The 20,101-nt window shown below is 39.5% G+C and overlaps 1 protein-coding gene across 4 annotated transcripts in view; it reads left to right on the top strand.

Moving 5' to 3' along the window:
• UTRN (utrophin) overlaps positions 1-20,101 on the top strand; it is a 515,659-nt gene that overhangs the window by 216,698 nt on the left and 278,860 nt on the right. For all 4 annotated transcript variants that reach the window (XM_066373070.1, XM_066373071.1, XM_066373068.1 and 1 more), the window contains 3 exons: positions 4,527-4,677; positions 5,954-6,129; positions 19,572-19,707. In XM_066373070.1, the coding sequence (XP_066229167.1) occupies positions 4,527-4,677; positions 5,954-6,129; positions 19,572-19,707 (463 nt within the window). The remainder of the gene's footprint in view (positions 1-4,526; positions 4,678-5,953; positions 6,130-19,571; positions 19,708-20,101) is intronic.

Genomic DNA, 20,101 nt, shown 5'->3' with positions numbered 1-20,101 from the left:
CATTAATTGATATTTTCTTATTAGTATTCCCAGTTTTGCTTTGTTTTTCTCTCCCAATCTTCATAACCTATCCTAAAATGTTTATTTTTCTCCATCTCTATTTATGTGCATTTTATAAGCAATAAGTTTCTTTCTATTCTGTTCTTCTCATGAAACATCAAAGCAATGGCAAATATCCTGTATTTTCTTGGTTTCTGTTATCAGTCAGAATCACAGCAGGGTGACCTCCAAGTCCATTTGTCTATACCAGATCTCTGTACTTTTTGCCAATAAAATGTTTCAAACTTCTTTGACCCATCGTAAACATAAGATGAATATCCTGAAAATAAAATAGATGATCTTTCTTTGAGAACTCCCTTATGCCTGCTTTGCGATGGTTCGAGGCATTACCTTTCATATTTTTCCAAATAAGCAATTTCGGAACCAAATTAGGTAATGGAACTCCCTTTCCCTGCAATATTTCTTCCCTTTCTTAAAGCCAATTATTTCTTTCTTCTCCTCTGGAGAAGATCCTTGGATCCTTATTTATCTTTTCTCCTACGAGTGTCTTCTAAGACGTTTATTCTCTATATCTTCTTTGGTAACTCTCGCTGCTGTGTGAACAAAGTTCAGACTTACCTTAAATTTAGAAGCTTTTTGAACAGTGTTCTCCAGATGGCTTAATTCTAATATCTTACTGTTCCAAAAAGTTTTCTTCGTTCATTTCATATAAACTTGATTAATATTTGTTTGCTTTCTTTACTGTCCCAGTTGCTGATTCTGACTCAGAATTCCATCTTCTGCCAGTAATAATTTTGTCTTTATTTATTTATTTATTTATTTATTTGCATTTTTCTGAAGCTGGAAACGGGGAGAGACAGTCAGACAGACTCCCGCATGCGCCCGACCGGGATCCACCCGGCACGCCCACCATGGGGCGACGCTCTGCCCACCAGGGGGCGATGCTCTGCCCATCCTGGGCGTCGCCATGTTGCGACCAGAGCCACTCTAGCGCCTGAGGCAGAGGCCAAGGAGCCATCCCCAGCGCCCGGGCCATCTTTGCTTCAATGGAGCCCTGCGGGAGGGGAAGAGAGAGACAGAGAGGAAGGCGCGGCAGAGGGGTGGAGAAGCAAATGGGCGCTTCTCCTGTGTGCCCTGGCCGGGAATCGAACCTGGGTCCTCCGCACGCTAGGCCGACGCTCTACCGCTGAGCCAACCGGCCAGGGCTGTCTTTATTTTTTTTAATTGACTGATTTAGAAAGAGAGAGAGAGAGAGAGAGAATCATGCATTTGTTTTTCCACTTAGTTGTGCATTCATTGATTGCTTCCTGCATGTGCCCTGACCAAGGATCTAACCTGCAGCTCCAGTATCCCAGGGCGACACTCTAACCAACCAAGCTAACCGACCAGGGCCAATAATTTTCTTTCTTAATTTCATCAGTTATTTTTCCATTATTTAAAAAGTTTTTAAAATGCAATTTTATTATAAAACTTTACCCATCCATCTATCTCTATATACCGATTTATGCATCTATATATGCATCATTCATTTGATGGATATTTATTGAGTGCCAACTAATGTAAGGCACATGCAGCTACAGGTAAGTACTTATAAAGGATTAAAAGACAGCTACAATAATAGACACAGTTTTTTTTTGTGTGTGTGTGGGGTCCAAAGGTATATGGTAGAAAAAGTTGGACAGGCAGTCAGTCATTGCCTAGTGCTGTGATGGGAATAATGCAAGAGGCCATGTTAGGGACCCTGAGAGATCTGGGAAGGTTTCTTGGAGACTGTGAAAGTAGCCAGGAGAAGGAATAGAAGAAGTGCAGCAATGCATAGAAAAGAGAGAGTGTGATGCTTTTGAGGAAATGAAATTAGACCTATAGAGCTTTAAACTCAACAATGAGATGAAACCAGAAAGGTCTAAAGAGACCATTTCAGAAGGACCACGTGTATCGTGTTAAGTAATATGTCTTTAATTCTGAGAACAATAGGGAGCCATTGCCCTCTTTTAACAAGGGAATGATAGTTTGCTGATTGTAAAATAGGTTGGTTAAAGGGCAAAACTGAGAGCTTGGAGATCCGTCTGTGCTGGACACATGATGATAACTTGATTAGGACAGTGGCTGGGGAAGCGGAGACTAGAGAAAAATATGAAAATTAAATAGTTGAATCAACAAAATGTGATTGGTAGGATGTTAGAGTAAGAAAGAGGGAGGGGTAAAAAAATGGCCTCAAGTCTTTGGCTTGAGGATCCAGGCAGGCGATGGTACCATTGCCAGAAAGGAGGGACCTGGATGATGAGATGAGTCTGTGGGGAAAGAGATCAAGGCCCATTACCATATTAGGGAAGGCTGACTTGTATGTTTCTAGATTGAAGCTTGGACTTGGAGTCCTTTGACTCTGTGGGAGTCGATAGCCCTTCATGATTCCATGCTGCTTCCACATGAGGGGCCCGTAGTCAGAGAGGAGGGGAAGGCTTAGGGAATCCTAGCTGAACACTGTGCCCTCTATCTCTCTTTTACAACTCTTATTTACTCTATAGCTATACTTCTTAGATTCACCTGAAATTTATGTTGTCACGATGATAATGATCTTTATTAGGTTTTCTCTTTATTTCCTCAACGTCTTTAGCTCTTTGGAGCAGCCTTTCTAGCAACATTTTCTGTTTATTATTGCAGCATCTCAAAAGTTGAAATTTGTGGTTGTTATTTAGTTTCCGCACATTTTTACCAAAAGTTATAAAGATTGTCTTAATATTTTCTCACAGTGTTTTGTTTGAAGTACTCTTATTTTTGTCATGCCCAATAGAATGTTGCTTTCCCTGGGGGCACTCAACAAATATTAACTAAATTTTTCAAAATGATGTTCATGGAAGAAGGAAATATAAACATTATTTTGGAGTTAGTGACATCAAGGATCACTTTATTATTATTAAAAATATACTTGTATTGCCTGACCAGGCGGTGGCGCAGTGGATAGAGCGTTGGACTGGGATGCCGAGGACCCAGGTTCGAGACCCCGAGGTTGCCAATTTGAGCACCGGCCCATCTGGCTTGAGCAAAATAAAAAATGCTCACCAGCTTGGACCCCGGCTCGAGCAAGGGGTTACTCAGTCTGCTGAAGGCCGACGGTCAAGGCACATATGAGAAAGCAATCAGTGAACAACTAAGGTGCCGCAACAAAAAACTGAGGATTGATGCTTCTCATCTCTCTTTGTTCCTGTCTGTCCCTATCTATTCCTCTCTCTGACTCTCTCTCTCTCTGTCCCTGTAAAGAAAAAAAAAAAACAAACAAAAAAAAAAACACACAAAAATATACTTGTATTGTAGAAAGTGAAATTTTTATTAGTATTATAATCTCAGAGGTATCTTAGAGGTATCTAAGAGATATCTTCTACACCTCTCCCAGCACTATTAATCTAAACAAAGAGGCAGAAGGACATTCTTTAGGATCTGAATGCAACAAAACGTATCTTTTTAAATGTGTTTATATGTTCCAAATACGATCAGCACTGGACTCTGACTTGATGTCATTTCTAAAGGAGTGAGGTTTAAATAGGTGTCTCAGCCGTCCTTTGTCTCATTGCCTGGCCTGGGTTTTGTAGGCACTTCCATACTGTACTCCGTACAGATAAATGGGACACTCATGGTTAGTCACTGCACAGAGTGTTAGTCTGTTGGGATGCCATCGTAAGAGGCCACAGTCTGGTGGTTTAATCAACAGACATTTGTCTCTCAGTTCTGGCGGCTGTTAGTCCAAGACCAAGCTGCCAAAGGGCTGGTTTGTGTGAGGCCTGCCTTACTGGCTTACAGGTGGCCACCTTCTCTTTGTGTCCTTACATGGCCTTCAGCTTCTGCATTCTCTGATGCAGAAAGATGTCTCTGGTGTTTCTTCCTCTTCCTATTAGGACACCAGTCCTGCAAGACTAGGGCACCACACTTATGACCTTGTTTTTAAAACTGCCTCCTGAAAGGCTCTATCTTCAAATATAGTCACTGAGATTTAGGGATCACAGTTTAGTCCATCACATAGACAATAACATAGGGAAAGGAAATGTTAAAGCATTTTGGCATTTTGAGTTTGTTCTACCTGGGCATGAAGCATTCAGGAAGAAAAACACCATAATTTTTCCCTAAGAGACTAAAGTAATTAATCATATTTTCTATTTTATAGTATTTGAAATATTAAGCATTTAGTTAGAGTTGGGTGGTTGATCTGCCTGCAGCTAATCAATCTTGATATTCCAAGCCAGAAAAGGCTGTCTTTTCAGTTAATAAATTGCCGTGTGTGTGTGTGTGTGTGTGTGTGTGCGCGCATGTGCAAGCATGGCTGTGTGTGTGTGTGTGTGTGTGTGCATGTTTCTCTAAAAAAAAAAAATCGACTGTAATCCATTGTGAGAACAGATCCTGTAGAGCAGTGAGCTGTGAATTCCCCGACTCTGGAGCTTTCAGTTTAGATGAGATTTGAACTTCCTTAGAAAAATTACTTCTAGACAATCCTGGAAAGTTTGGAAACCTCTTTTATTTTATTTGTTGCCCTCTAGTTATTTTGACAGGGCTGTGGAAGAGTGGGGACAGTTCCATTGTGACCTCAGTGACCTCACTCAGTGGCTGACGGAAGCTGAAGAGTTACTGACTGATGCCTTCACTCCGGATGGTGGCCTGGACTTAGAGAAAGCGCGGACACACCAGCAGGTGGGTCTTCCCGTCAGAGGGTGGGGTCTGCCGGCCTGTTTAGTATTTAAGGTATATTTCAAACGTAGGGGCGAAATACAGGGTGGGCAAAAGTAGGTTTACAGTTGTTTGTATGAAAAATAATATTACTAATTAATAAATAATAATACAAGAATACACTCTACTTCTTGTACTCATTACTGTAAGCCTACTTTTGTTCCTCCCTATATATTTTTCAGGCACAGGGAGACTATGCAATTTTTGTTTTTGTTCTAGTGTCCAGTCATAAAGGCTTAAAAATTATTTATATTTTAAAATTAGGGTTTTAATGGAATTTAAATTAAAAATTAATTTAGTGGCTAATATGAAAAACAAACTTAACTTGAAAAATTTTGTATTTAGAATAACATTTGTAATATTTTGTACCCAAGGCTGTAGCAGAAAGGTGTTAGCATACCTCGCCTCTGTCTCCTGTGCATAAACACATAGGCATCTTATTTCCACTCTGTATTATTGATAATTATCATGAACGTCTATTATTCTTGAGCTATATCAGGGCAGCTGCTCGTGCAAGTGTAATTCATTCTTGGAAAATATCAAAATCAGTTCTCGGATAACCATAGGCCTTTAAGAATAATTGTCAAAAGCAAGCAGAATTTTAATTTACCATTGTTAAAAATACTTTCTTTTTTATTAAATTTTTAAGATATATTTTATGTAGAAGGTTCATGAGGAGTTAAGTGTTTTTATTTTTCTCATATACATGTTAATAAATTTTTTTTTTATTTTTAGAGCTATAAATGAGTGCTTACATTTTACTTTAAAATATTCTCTTTTAAATCCGTTGCTCAAAAATTTACAGACCAGGGAAGCAATGTCTCAAGAAAGTGCACATTGATATTTACTTATATAGGTAGGACATAAGGGTATATGGTTTGTTTTTCTTTAAAGAGACGCTTTCAGGCACATATTTGGAAGGAGATAAACAATCCACTTTAATTAAACCTGACTGATGCTTATGCTTCAGTGTGTTGTAAACAGCTGTTATTTATGTTATTTATCTGTCTTGTTTCACTGTACTAGAGTGGCTTAGATTTCAAAATGGGGTTTTGTTTAGTGTGTTCATTGAAATGTAACAAAAGCGTTCTTCAGTGTCTTTTTCATGAACAGGAAGCATCCTCCCAGGACTCCGTTGCTCTAACACTGAGACTGATGCCGCGGTCTCTGGCAGTGGTTCCACGGCATGGAACGTCTTCATTTGGTATGAGAATTGACCTTGGGGTGTGCTCTGTTACAGGAGCTGGAGGAGGGGCTCAGCAGCCACCAGCCCAGGTTTGCAGCCCTCAACAGAACCGGGGACGGGATTGTCCAGAAGCTCTCCCCCACGGATGGAAGCTTCCTGAAAGACAAGCTGGTGGGTTTAAACCAGCGCTGGAGCGCCATCACGGCGGAAGTGAAGGATCGGCAGCCAAGGTGATTTGGCCTCACTAACTTTTTTTTTTTTTTTGTATTTTTCTGAAGCTGGAAACGGGGAGAGACAGTCAGACAGACTCCCGCATGCGCCCGACCGAGATCCACCCGGCATGCCCCTGGGCGACGCTCTGCCCACCAGGGGGCGATGCTCTGCCCCTCCGGGGCTTTGCTCTGCCGCGACCAGAGCCACTCTAGTGCCTGGGGCAGAGGCCAAGGAGCCATCCCCAGCGCCCGGGCCATCTTTGCTCCCGGCTGCGGGAGGGGAAGAGAGAGACAGAGAGGAAGGAGGGGCGGGGGTGGAGAAGCAAATGGGCGCTTCTCCTATGTGCCCTGGCCGGGAATCGAACCCGGGTCCCCCGCACGCCAGGCCAACGCTCTACCGCTGAGCCAACCTGCCAGGGCTGGCCTCACTAACTTAAGGGCACAGGGGAAGAGGTGTTTGGGGCAGAGCCTTTTAAAGATACAGTTAGATGTGTTCAATGTTCTTCTAATGTCTGATATTAAAATAGGAGCTTATCTGACATTTAAGGCCTCCACCGTCCACATTCTGCATTTTAGAACTCTTTCCTTTACTGAATTTTTAGGCTGTCCATAAAGTCGCTTTTTTACACAGATACCGTCCACATAAAAACTGCCCTGTTCTTTTTATTATTTTATTATTATTTTTTTTTTTTTTCATTTTTCTGAAGCTGGAAACGGGGAGAGACAGTCAGACAGACTCCCGCATGCGCCCGACCGGGATCCACCCAGCACGCCCACCATGGGGCGACGCTCTGCCCACCAGGGGGCGATGCTCTGCCCATCCTGGGCGTCGCCATATTGCGACCAGAGCCACTCTAGCGCCTGGGGCAGAGGCCACAGAGCCATCCCCAGCGCCCGGGCCATCTTTGCTCCAATGGAGCCTTGGCTGCGGGAGGGGAAGAGAGAGACAGAGAGGAAAGTGCGGCGGAGGGGTGGAGAAGCAAATGGGCGCTTCTCCTGTGTGCCCTGGCCGGGAATCGAACCCGGGTCCTCCGCACGCTAGGCCAACGCTCTACCGCTGAGCCAACCGGCCAGGGCTGTTCTTTTTATTTCTGACTGTTTATTATGATATGGTGACCATGTGGCAAGAAATCAAAGTAGTTGAAAGGACATTGGACTTTCAATCTGAAAATCAGGGTTCAGGGTCAGGCTTCATTCTCACTTGCTCCTTTCCTGACTGGGCATGGGGTCACTATTAGTAATCTCTCTCACTAGGTCCTTCTTCGTCAAGGTGTGTGCTGCCCTCCTACTATGTTACTGCTTGGTAAATAATGCCGTTCCTCTTCTAGGTAATATAATACATGTGATGTATTGTTTATTTTCATGTCAAATTACGTTGCAATGCCCCAGATTTTATTAGGGTGTTTTCTGGAAACTTGTTTACCAGTGAATGCAGTGCTCAACATTATATGTATTTTACACATTACCTTAAATTTATTTGGAGTTATTCTTTTGAAATGGTCAATATTTAATGGATGATTTATACTTTGCTTTATAACATTCCATCTCAATTTTTTCATTTTTCTGAAGCTGGAAACGGGGAGAGACAGTCAGACAGACTCCCGCATGCGCCCGACCGGGATCCACCCGGCACGCCCACCATGGGGCGATGCTCTGCCCACCAGGGGGCGATGCTCTGCCCATCCTGGGCGTCGCCATGTTGTGACCAGAGCCACTCTAGCGCCTGGGGCAGAGGCCACAGTGCCATCCCCAGCGCCCGGGCCATCTTTGCTCCAATGGAGCCTTGGCTGCGGGAGGGGAAGAGAGAGACAGAGAGGAAGGCGTGGCGGAGGGGTGGAGAAGCAAATGGGCGCTTCTCCTGTGTGCCCTGGCCAGGAATCGAACCCGGGTCCTCCGCATGCTAGGCCGACGCTCTACCACTGAGCCAACCGGCCAGGGCTTATAAATGACCTTTTTATGGGCTTAATAAGTCCCAGATATATTTTTCCTGCTATTTTAACTCTGTACATTATATGTTATTTTAGCAATATGTTATTGTTTTGTTAAAGGCCAATCTAATACTTTTTTTCAAGTTCAACAAGCATACTTTGGAGATCTTGTGGGATTGAATCCAAGACCACCACAATAAAGCGATTATTGCACTTTTTTTTTATTTCCCAGTTTTTTATTTCCCAGGACATATAAAAGTTATATTTATACTATATTGTAGTCTATTAAGTGTGCAATAACATATTTTCTAAAAAACCAATTACATACCTTAATTAAAAAATACTTTATTGCCGAAGAATAATGCTAACCGTCATTTGAACCTTCAGTGACTCATAATTTTCCTTCTGCTGGGGTCTTACCTTCAATTTGTAAGAAAATGCAATTTCTATGAAACACAGTTAAGTGAAGCATAATGAAATGAGGTCTGCCTATATTATAATAGAACATAAAATATTCAAGACGACTATTTGGCTTGAGGCTGCTTTTTATAAAATAACGTCATCTCTTCTGTTGTGTGTTTTGGTAAGAGGCAAATAGCAGCTTGTGTTTTTTGGCCGAGAGGTTGCTCCGTGGCAGAGACAGCATTTGCATCTTGTACACGTAGGCCAGTTAATTCTCGTAGCCACTCTCTTGAGGACTGTTAGGCCCATTGCACAGCTTTGGAAACAGGCTCAGAGAGGTGAGGTACAGTAAGTTATCTAGGGTCTCACACAAAGTTAGGGATGGTGTTACTGTATGCTCTCAAATACTTTGCTCTGCAAACTTGGGAAGACCTCAGCATTCTCTGGCTGAGTTTTCCCTCTGTAAGTGAGAACTGGGATATCTTCTCAGAGGATGGACTAAAATGGTATTTGTAAAAAGCATCTGCCCTGACTATTCATAGTAAACACTCAAAACATCTGGTTTCATAAGAGCAAGTTAATATAACCGATTCTCTAAGCATGGTATGGCTGAGTTTTGCCAACAATAGATTGATTGATTTGATCCATATTTATTGAGCCTTGTGTTTAGCACTGGGGATACAAGTATGACTAAGGAAATCAGAGAATACTAAGAAGAAAATATTTTAAGGAAAAATGCTGTGTTTTGATTTTTTTTTTTTTTTAAATAAATTTTTATTAATGGTAATGGGATGACATTAATAAATCAGGGTACATATATTCAAAGAAAACATGTCTAGGTTATTTTGTCATTAAATTATGTTGCATACCCCTCGCCCAAAGTCAGATTGTCCTTTGCCACCCTCTATCTAGTTCTCTGTGCCCCTCCCCCTCCCCCTAACTCTCCCCCTGTCCTCCCTCCCCCCACCCCGGGTAACCACCACACTCTTGTCCATGTCTCTTAGTCTCATTTTTATGTTCCACCAATGTATGGAATCATGTAGTTCTTGTTTTTTTCTGATTTACTTATTTCACTCCTTATAATGTTATCAAGATCCCACCATTTTGCTGTAAATGATCTGATGTCATCGTTTCTTATGGCTGAGTAGTATTCCATAGTGTATATGTGCCACATCTTCTTTATCCAGTCTTCTATTGAAGGGCTTTTTGGTTGTTTCCATGTCTTGGCCACTGTGAACAGTGCTGCAATGAACATGGGGCTACATGTGTCTTCACGTATCAATGTTTCTGAGGTTTTGGGGTATATACCCAGTAGAGGGATTGCTGGGTCATAAGGTAGTTCTATTTGCAGTTTTTTGAGGAACCACCATACTTTCCTCCATAATGGTTGTACTACTTTACAGTCCCACCAACAGTGAATGAGGGTTCCTTTTTCTCCACAGCCTCTCCAACATTTGCTATTACCCGTCTTGTTGATCATAGCTAATCTAACAGGGGTGAGGTGGTATCTCATTGTAGTTTTGATTTGCATTTCCCTAATAACTAATAAAGCTGAGCATTTTTTCATATATCTGTTGGCCATTTGTATCTCTTCCTGGGAGAAGTGTCTATTCATGTCTTCTTCCCATTTTTTTATTGGATTGTTTGTTTGTTTGTTGTTGAGTTTTATGAGTTCTTTGTAAATTTTGGAAATTAGGCCCTTATCTGAGCTGTTGTTTGAAAATATCATTTCCCATTTAGTTGGCTGTCTGTTTATTTTTATATCAGTTTCTCTTGCTGAGCAAAAACTTTTTATTCTGATGTAGTCCCATTCATTTATCTTTGCCTTCACTTCTCTTGCCATTGGAGTCAAGTTCATAAAATGTTCTTTAAAACCCAGGTCCATGAGTTTAGTACCTATGTCTTCTTCTATGTACTTTATTGTTTCAGGTCTTATATTTAGGTCTTTGATCCATTTTGAATTAATTTTAGTACACGGGGACAGGCTGTAGTCGAGTTTCATTCTTTTGCATGTGGCTTTCCAGTTTTCCCAACACCATTTGTTGAAGAGGCTTTCTTTTCTCCATTGTGTGTTGTTGGCCCCTTTATCAAAGATTATTTGACCATATATATGTGGTTTTATTTCTGGGCTTTCTATTCTGTTCCATTGGTCTGAGTGTCTATTTTTCTGCCAATACCATGCTGTTTTGATTATTGTGGCCCTATAATATAGTTTAAAGTCAGGTATTGTAATGCCCCCAGCTTCATTCTTTTTCCTTAGGATTGTTTTGGCTATTCGGGGTTTTTTATAGTTCCATATAAATCTGATGATTTTTTGTTCCATTTCTTTAAAAAATCTCATAGGAATTTTGATGGGAATTGCATTAAATTTGTATATTGCTTTGGGTAATATGGCCATTTTGATTATATTTATTCTTCCTATCCAAGAACAAGGAATATTTTTCCATCTCATTATATCTTTTTCGATTTCCCTTAACAATGCTTTGTAATTTTCATTATATAGGTCCTTTACATTCTTTGTTATGTTTATTCCTAGGTATTTTATTTTTTTTTGTTGCAATCGTGAAGGGGATTATTTTTTTGAGTTCGTTTTCTAATATTTCATTGTTGGCATAGAGAAAGGCTATGGACTTCTGTATGTTAATTTTGTATCCTGCGACCTTACTGTATTGGTTTATTGTTTCTAATAATCTTTTTGTGGAGTCCTTCGGGTTTTCGATGTATAGGATCATATCATCAGCAAAAAGTGATACCTTTACTTCTTCTTTTCCAATATGGATGCCTTTTATTTCTTTGTCTTGTCTGATTGCTCTGGCCAGAACTTCTAGCACCACGTTAAATAAGAGTGGAGAGAGTGGACAACCCTGTCTTGTTCCTGATTTAAGGGGGAAAGCCTTCAGTTTAGTGCCATTTAATATGATGTTAGCTGATGGTTTATCATATATGGCCTTTATCATGTTGAGATATTTTCCTTCTATACCCATTTTGTTGAGAGTCTTAAACATAAAATTGTGTTGTATTTTATCAAAAGCCTTTTCTGCATCTATTGATAAGATCATGTGGTTTTTGTTCTTTGTTTTGTTGATATGGTGTATTACATTAACCGTTTTGCGTATGTTGAACCATCCTTGAGATTCTGGGATGAATCCCACTTGATCATGATGTATTATTTTTTTAATATGTTGTTGTATTCGGTTTGCCAGTATTTTGTTTAGAATTTTAGCATCTGTATTCATTAGAGATATTGGTCTGTAGTTTTCTTTCTTTGTGCCATCCTTGCCAGGTTTTGGTATGAGGGTTATGTTGGCCTCATAAAATGTGTTCGGAAGTATTGCTTCTTCTTCAATTTTTTGGAAGACTTTGAGTAGAATAGGAACCAAGTCTTCTTTGAATGTTTGATAGAATTCACTAGTATAACCGTCTGGGCCTGGACTTTTATTTTTGGGGAGGTTTTTAATAGTTTTTTCTATTTCCTCCCTGCTGATTGGTCTGTTTAGGCTTTCTGCTTCTTCATGACTCAGTCTAGGAAGGTTGTATTGTTCTAGGAATTTATCCATTTCTTCTAGATTGTTGTATTTGGTGGCATATAATTTTTCATAGTATTCTACAATAATTCTTTGTATATCTATGATGTCTGTGGTGATCTCTCCTCTTTCATTTTGGATTTTATTTATTTGAGTCCTGTGCCTTTTTTCCTTGGTGAGTCTTGCCAAGAGTTTGTCAATTTTGTTGACCTTTTCAAAGAACCAGCTCCTTGTTTTATTGATTTTTTCTATAGTTTTTCTGTTCTCTATTTCATTTATTTCTGCTCTGATTTTTATTATCTCCTTTCTTCGGCTGGTTTTGGGTTGTCTTTGTTCTTCTTTTTCTAGTTCCTTAAGGTGTGAAGTTAAGTGGTTTACTTCGGCTCTCTCTTGTTTGTTCATATAGGCCTGAAGTGATATGAACTTTCCTCTTATTACTGCTTTTGCTGCATCCCAGAGATTCTGATATGTCGTATTTTCATTTTCATTTGTCTGTATGTATCTTTTGATCTCTGCGCTTATTTCTTCTTTGACCCATTCATTTTTTAGAAGTATGTTGTTTAGTTTCCACATTTTTGTTGGTTTTTCCCCCTCTTTTTTGCAGTTGAATTCTAGCTTCAAGGCTTTATGATCAGAAAATATGCTTGGTACAATTTCAATTTTTCTAAATTTGCTGATATTGTCTTTGTGGCCCAACATATGGTCAATTCTTGAGAATGTTCCATGTACACTAGAGAAAAATGTATACTCTGTCGCTTTGGGATGAAGTGTCCTGTAGATGTCTATCATATCCAGGTGTTCTAGTATTTCGTTCAAGGCCACTATATCTTTATTGATTCTCTGTTTGGATGACCGATCTAGAGCCGTCAGCGGAGTATTGAGGTCTCCAAGTATGATTGTATTTTTGTTAGTTTTTGTTTTAAGGTCAATAAGTAGCTGTCTTATATATTTTGGTGCTCCTTGGTTTGGTGCATATATATTAAGGATTGTTATGTCTTCTTGATTCAGTGTCCCCTTAATCATTATGAAGTGACCATTTTTGTCTCTGAGTACTTTTTCTGTCTTGTAGTCAGCATTATCAGATATGAGTATTGCTACACCTGCTTTTTTTTGGGTGTTGTTTGCTTGGAGTATTGTTTTCCAGCCTTTCACTTTGAATTTGTTTTTATCCTTGTTGCTTAGATGTGTTTCTTGTAGGCAGCATATAGTTGGATTTTCTTTTTTAATCCATTCTGCTACTCTGTGTCTTTTTATTGGTAAGTTTAATCCATTTACATTTAGTGTAATTATTGACACTTGTGGGTTCCCTACTACCATTTTATAAATTGCTTTCTGTTAGTTTTGTATCTAGTTTGATTCTTCTCTTTTGTTTTTCTATCATTTGTTTCTGTTTGTTTGTGTTCCATACTTCTTTCCTCTGTTGCTACCTTTTTTAAGTCATGTGTTTTTGTGGTGGTTTTTTCAAGGGTGGTTACCATTAAGTAATGAAAAGGGTACCTACCATATTCATTGTAGTACCCTATCTTATAAGTATTTCTGCACTTCATCGTCCTTTGCTACTGTTAATCTCCATTCTCTCCCCCCCTTTTTTTTTCCTTTGTTGTCACAGTTTAAGTTTGGTTTTATTGTGTTCTTGGTGGAGCTGTTACTTGTGGTGTTGTTTTCTTTTGTTCTTTGAATCTGGTTGGAAAACCCCCTTTAGTATTTCCTGGAGTGGGGGCTTTCTCGTGATAAATTCTCTCATCTTTTCTGTATTTGTGAATGTTTTTATATCTCCTTCATACTTGAAGGATAGCTTTGATGGGTATAGTATTCTTGGCTGAAAGTTCCTCTCTTTCAGGGCCTTAAATATTGGGGTCCACTCTCTTCTATCTTGTAGAGTTTCTGCTGAGAAATCTGATGATAATCTAATAGGCCTTCCTTTATATGTTGTACTCTTCTTTTCCCTGGCTGCCTTGAGAATTTTTTCTTTGTCATTGGTTTGTGTCATCTTTATTATGATGTGCCTTGGAGTGGGTTTGTTGGGGTTAAGAAAACTTGGTGTTCTGTTTGCTTCTTGAATTTGAGGCTTTAGTTCTTTCCACAGGCTTGGGAAGTTCTCGTCTATTATTTGTTTGAGTATATTCTCCATTCCATTTTCTTTCTCTTCTCCCTCTGATATACCTATTATTCTTATGTTATTCTTTCTGATGGAGTCAGATAATTCCTGTAGGGCTTTCTCGTTTTTTATTATTTTTGAGTCTCTTTCTTCTTCTCTCTGTTGTGCCTCAAGTTGTTTGTCTTCTATTTCACTAATCCTATCTTCAATCTGGGTTGTTCTGCTAGCTAAGCTTGTTACCTCGTTTTTCAGCTCGTGAATTGAGTTTTTCATTTCTGTTTGATTTGTTTTTATAGTTTCAATTTCCTTGGTAATATATTCTTTGTGTTCATTGAGTTGTTTTCTGATCTCCCTATATTGCCTTTCCGTGTTTTCTTGTATATCTCTGAGTATTTTTAAGATTTCTATTTTAAATTCTCTGTCATTTAGCTCCAAGGCTTCCAATATGTTAAGTCTTTTCTCCATAGATTTTTCCACATCTATTTGTGTTACCTCTCTTTCTTTTGTATCCATAATATTCGATTTCCTCTTTCTTATTGGCATCTGAGGGTGGTCTTGTTGATAGCACTAATTAGGATTAATAAAGAGTAAAAAGTAAAAAACAAAAAAAAACAAAAAACAAACAAACAAAAAAAACAAAAAAAAACAACAAAAAAAAAAACAAAAAAAAAAACAAAGGGTAAAACACCCCACAAAAAAGAGCAGTAATAATTTATTATTTCCCCCTTTTTTTTTCTTTGTTCTCCTTCCCTCCTCTCCCCTCCTCAGGGAAATATCGTGCCTATAATGGAGGGCCTGGTTTGCGGTGAAGAGTTCAAGGGGGCAAAAAATAAAAAAATAAATAAAAAATAAAAAATAAAAAAAATAAGAAATAAAAAAAAAAAAAAAGGAAGAAAATCTTAGACAAGCATAAGTTGATCTGCCTGCGGGTGACGGTCAACCAAGAGATATAATGAGAGGGACAAGAGGGAACCAGAATAAAGGACAAAAAAAGGAATAATCAATAAGAAAAAATAAAAATAATAAGTAAAAATACGTTGTATTAAGTGGAGCAAAGACCAAATACAATGGAGACCTTGGTTTGGGAGGACCCAAAATGCCACAAAAACAAACCAACCAGAAAAAAACAAAAACAAAACCGAAAAAGAAAAACAAAGCCAAAAAAAACCTTGAGTCCCAAAGAAACTAATTTGTTCGTGATTGAGGATTAAATGGGAGGAAAGTAAAACGAGAAAAGAAAAAACGAATAGAAAGGAAAAAATAAGAAAAAGAGAAAAACGAAGAAAGAAATAAAAAAGGAAGAGAAAAAGACAAAATAAGGCAAAAAAAAAACAAAAGAGGAGAGAGTGAGAATTAAGTGTCCTGGAGTATAACCCCAAAGGAGGGTGAGGATGAAGAAGAGAAATAAAATGTAACACTTATGGGTAGTGTAGTTCAAGAAAAACGAAGCATAAGATGGGCAGAGAATAGAAGGACTGAGGTGGAGGAAATAAAGGCAATAAGATAGAAGGAACAAACAACAACAACAACAACAACAACAACAAAAAAAAAAAAAACCAACAAACAGTGGAACAAGCTGCAAAGTCTGTGGATTTTTCCTGATTTTGAGATGTCAACCTCTTCCTCCTTCTCCTCTCTCCCTCTTCCCGGTCGGCGACTCTGCACCCCAGGCCCTGCCCTTGCGCCACACCCAGGCAGGGACTTGCAGTTGATGGGGTTCTATGGCAATGTCACACAATTGGCTTTAGTCTTGTTGGTAGTCAAGGCCTGCCGGCGTCTGCAGGGTCTAACGACGAGAGAGTTCGCCTTCGTGGATTCTCTCTCCCAGTCCCCCCCTCCCGAACCAGCAGCCTGGCGATCCAGCCACAAGGCTGCCACTGCTTCTGCCTGGGGAGTAAGAGACTCAAAGAGCTGGGAAATCCCCACTCTATCCCCACTCAGTGCAAGGCTCTGGGAAGGGCTCTGACAGTCAGGGCCTCCAGTGTAATCAGGCGGGGGTGGGAGTCAATTGTTGTCAAGGTGATTGTTCAGCGCCTAGCATTCCGTTGGACCTCTCAACCCAGGCTTTCCACTCTTTGTAGCCTGTTTTGGCCGGTAAGAAGAGGCACTAGTCTCTGCTTGCGACTAGTGTGGTATAGATCTTATTATCTGCCAAGTCCTTCTTGTTAGCGTTTATCCCTGAATATGGAGGCTCTATCAATCAGAAGTTGCCCCCGCCCCTTTAGTGAGAGGCACCAAAAAATATCACGCCTCTTGTCTTGGGTCGGTGAACTGAGAGAGATCTTATCAATTAGAACCGAGGGTGCGCAGATTTCACGGGTTAAGTTAATTTTAGTAATTGGGTCGCAGCTGTGCTCCCGAAGGTATTTCAGGCTGCCTGCGCGCGCCCCTCCCCCAACGCTTGATTGTTAGCTTGAATGGCTGGGTGAGGTGCCCCGCCCGCGGACAGAATCTCCCAAGTAGGGAATACCGCCCTGGGGCCTCTCCCGCTCCCCGTGCGCGGGCCGCTGGGAACGTTAGCGGTATTCGGTCTGCAATGCTCGGTCTGCAACCAGACCGGGAGCGCGCCAGCGGCTGCTTGCCGCTCGCCCTGCAACCAACCCGGGCGCTGCTAGCGGTGGCTGGCGGCGGCGGCCGGCGGCGGCGGCGGCTTCCGAGTGCGGGATGACTTACCACAGGCGCACTTTCTCGCGGCTTGAATGAACGTCCCTGCGGTAGCTTCCTCCACACCCTCGTCTCTCAGATTCGAGTGATAACAGTCCTTTTGCTTTCAGTTTGCTCCGAAGATAAATTTTCCTGTTTCTAGTTGATAAATTTGTTGTGATTTTGGGGAGATCTGTCGGACGCGCTGCTCACGGCGCCATTTCCGTGACGTCACTTCCTGTGTTTTGATTTAAGAACACATTGTTAAGAAGATACAGTGTTGTCATACGGTCGGGTCTGGGTGATGGGCCATGGAGTTTAGGCATTGGCAGGGGAGGGATCCTAAAACTGAGTTTAGAAGCATTTATAGCAATTTCCCATAAATTCCTTCTAGGGAGGGCCTTCTAGGAAAACGAAGTAGAACAGGCAGAAGTAGGAGGCCTGACCCTGTATGGCCAGGAGAGAGAGATGCCATGGTTGGGTGGAGAGGAGTGTTCAGGGACCAGGGCCAGGACTGGACTGAGCCCCTGGGTCTCCTGTGCCATGCTAATGAGTTTGCGTGGAGACTCTCTCTAGCTTAAAAATGATTTATTTCCCAGGTCTTAAAAAAAAAGTATGTACCTGGTGGCATGTGCCGTCAATAAATGCAGGAATTTCCCTAAAGATTTTCAAATAGATCTCTGCGGTATGTGTTAATTATTGCTCCTGGAACACATAAGGTGAAGTCAATACATTTGGAAAAGAAAAGAATAATACATCTCTTCTCCAACATCTTGTATTTTAACTAAAGCAATGTTTGTTTCCATAAATTCATTTTTAAGTTCACTTTTGGTAGCCACTTATCTTTAACTTGGCCACCTTGAAACTTTAAGAGCTTATATGTGTACTGTTATTATAGTCATGGAGGAATAGCACACAGTTCGATCTGTTTTGTATTGAGTGCCTGTAGTTAAATAATTGCACAGTTCAACAAGTTATGGTGTTTCTCCTTGATGAGCTATTATTATCTACTGTTTGCACATGAATTAAAAACTTGTTTTTATTCTGAGGGATAACATTTAAAATGTAGCTTATAATTGGCTAGTTTGCAGATGAAAATTTTGTGCGACTTGTATATGTGTTGTACTTGATAATGTCATTTTTCTTCATAGATATATTTTCAAAATACTAAATTAGTCATGATTATGAAACATGGAAAATTTAAATTCCAAGTTCTTTTTTTGCAAATACAGATTAATAATAGTATTTTAGGTATTTCTGAAGTTGTTAATTGAGTTAAATTCTCTTTGGTTCAGAGGGTAAATTGCCTATTTTGGTATTGTTGATCTTAACAGTACTATTGCTTGATTTTTAATTCAGTGAGAGGAGGGGAGGCAGAGACAGATTCCCGCATGAGCCCTGATCATGTTCCACCCGGCAAGCCCACTAGGGGGCAATGCTCTGCCTATCTGGGGCATTGCTCTATTGCTCAGCAACCAAACTTTTAGCACCAGAGACAGAGGCCATGGAGCCATTTTCAGCACCCAGGTCCAACTTGTTCCACTCGAGCCATTGCTGCAGGAGGGGAAGAGAGAGAGAGAGAGAAAGAAAGAGAAAGAGATGCGAGAGGGGGAGGGATGGAGAAGCAGATGGTTGCTTCTCACTGTGTGCCCTGACTGGTAATTGAACCCAGGACATCCACATGCCAGGACAAGGTTCTACTGCTGAGCCAACTGACCAGGGCTATTGCTTGATTTTTTTTGTTTTTAATTTTGAACCAGTGTTCTCTCCTGATGGATACTTAAGAATGAAAACTTATGATTTTCATTAGTTTTTTAAATATTAAAGTACTTTCCTTCACATATTACTGATTGTCTACTAAATATATCAATATTAATATATATATTTATATAATATATTGCATCAGTGTGTTACGCCTTTTGTGGTTAAAAAGACAAAGTCATTGCCATAAAAATGTAAATTCTTATTAGGAGATGACACAATGTAATTCATTAAAAAATTGCATTCTGTTTTTAAATCAGCAGCTAGTAACAGCAGCTATAAAAATAATGATACCACGACCAAGCTCTAAATAGCTTTCATACCCTTTCTTAAAAATACATAAGCTTGTTTGTCATATGAGTTCCGATGATATTCTCATCTTCTCACAGATGGCTTATATACCTATAACATTTAGAAACTCTAATTAAGGCAGTTCTTTTTTTATATTCATAATGACTATTTCTTACCTATGTCATTTAAAGTGTTTGCTTTATTTTCTAGATATGTTTTTATAAATTGGCTATATTAAAATATAAGACTTATGAGCCAATTAAATTTTCATTTTCTTGAATTTTCTAAAACGTGTAAAATATTTTCATTCTCAGCAGCATGCATTGTTGATATTCTTTCTTTCCTGTGAATGAAGTAGAGTAATAATTGACACCTAATGAGAATGACATGTCATATAATGATGCCTTTCTATCTTCATGGAGAATTCAAAACAATTATGTGTTTCTTTTTATAACTTTAGATCAAAGTACTTTTCATGTTTTTTTAAAAGTCCATTATATTGGAGTGGTATCAAGCTTTTAAAAAAAACTCTTCCTATTAAATTTCTATATAATTTCCATGATGAGAGAAGATAAGTCTTTGGTTTCAATGTTTTTGAACTAATGAAGGAAGAATTCTTCTTACATGATCAAGTAATCATTGGTACTGCAGAATGTGGACATTATTTTTGGCACATTTAAAACAAATATTAAAATAATTAGCAAGAGTTATTTCTTTTGTGGTGTATTTAGTTACCATACACAAAGTAAATGTCCAATGTTCTGTTTAATTGAATAATTTTTCACAATATTTTTCAATGATATATTCTTTTAGGCTAAAAGGAGAAAGCAAGCAGGTGACGGAGTACAGGAAAAGACTAGATGAGATTATCTGTTGGTTAACAAAGGCCGAGAATGCTGTGCAGAAGAGACCAACCACTGAGCGGGAGGAAAATCTGAAAGAATTAACAGTAAGTGGGCTGTCTCTATATTTGCCAGTACTTTTTGATGCGTGAACACTTACACTAAAAATAAGATAAAATATTAGAAGAAGAAAAGGGGAAGAACCTTTGTACTTCATACTGTATGTGGAAGACTTTAAAGAGGAATATCTTTATTTTTTCCTTTTAAAGAACAGCTATATTTTGTTCTTGCAGTGGTAAGGCTTCACTCACATAAAAATAATAAATCATGTAATCTTAGCATTAGACCTAAGGTTTTTTGGATATTTTAAACAGACTTCATTTCATCATTTTGAAATGTAATATTGCTACGAAGCTTTTGCTCTTAGGTGTAGAAGATAATTACTGATTACTATCTCTAAAATTGAGTTTTATATTAACTTAAGAAAACTCTTAAGTGACT

The sequence above is a fragment of the Saccopteryx leptura genome, chromosome 3 (assembly GCF_036850995.1).
Source record: "Saccopteryx leptura isolate mSacLep1 chromosome 3, mSacLep1_pri_phased_curated, whole genome shotgun sequence".
NCBI classification, from domain to species: domain Eukaryota; kingdom Metazoa; phylum Chordata; class Mammalia; order Chiroptera; family Emballonuridae; genus Saccopteryx; species Saccopteryx leptura.
The sequence above is the reverse complement of the archived record's forward strand: the minus strand, read 5'-3'. Positions and strand labels throughout refer to the sequence as shown.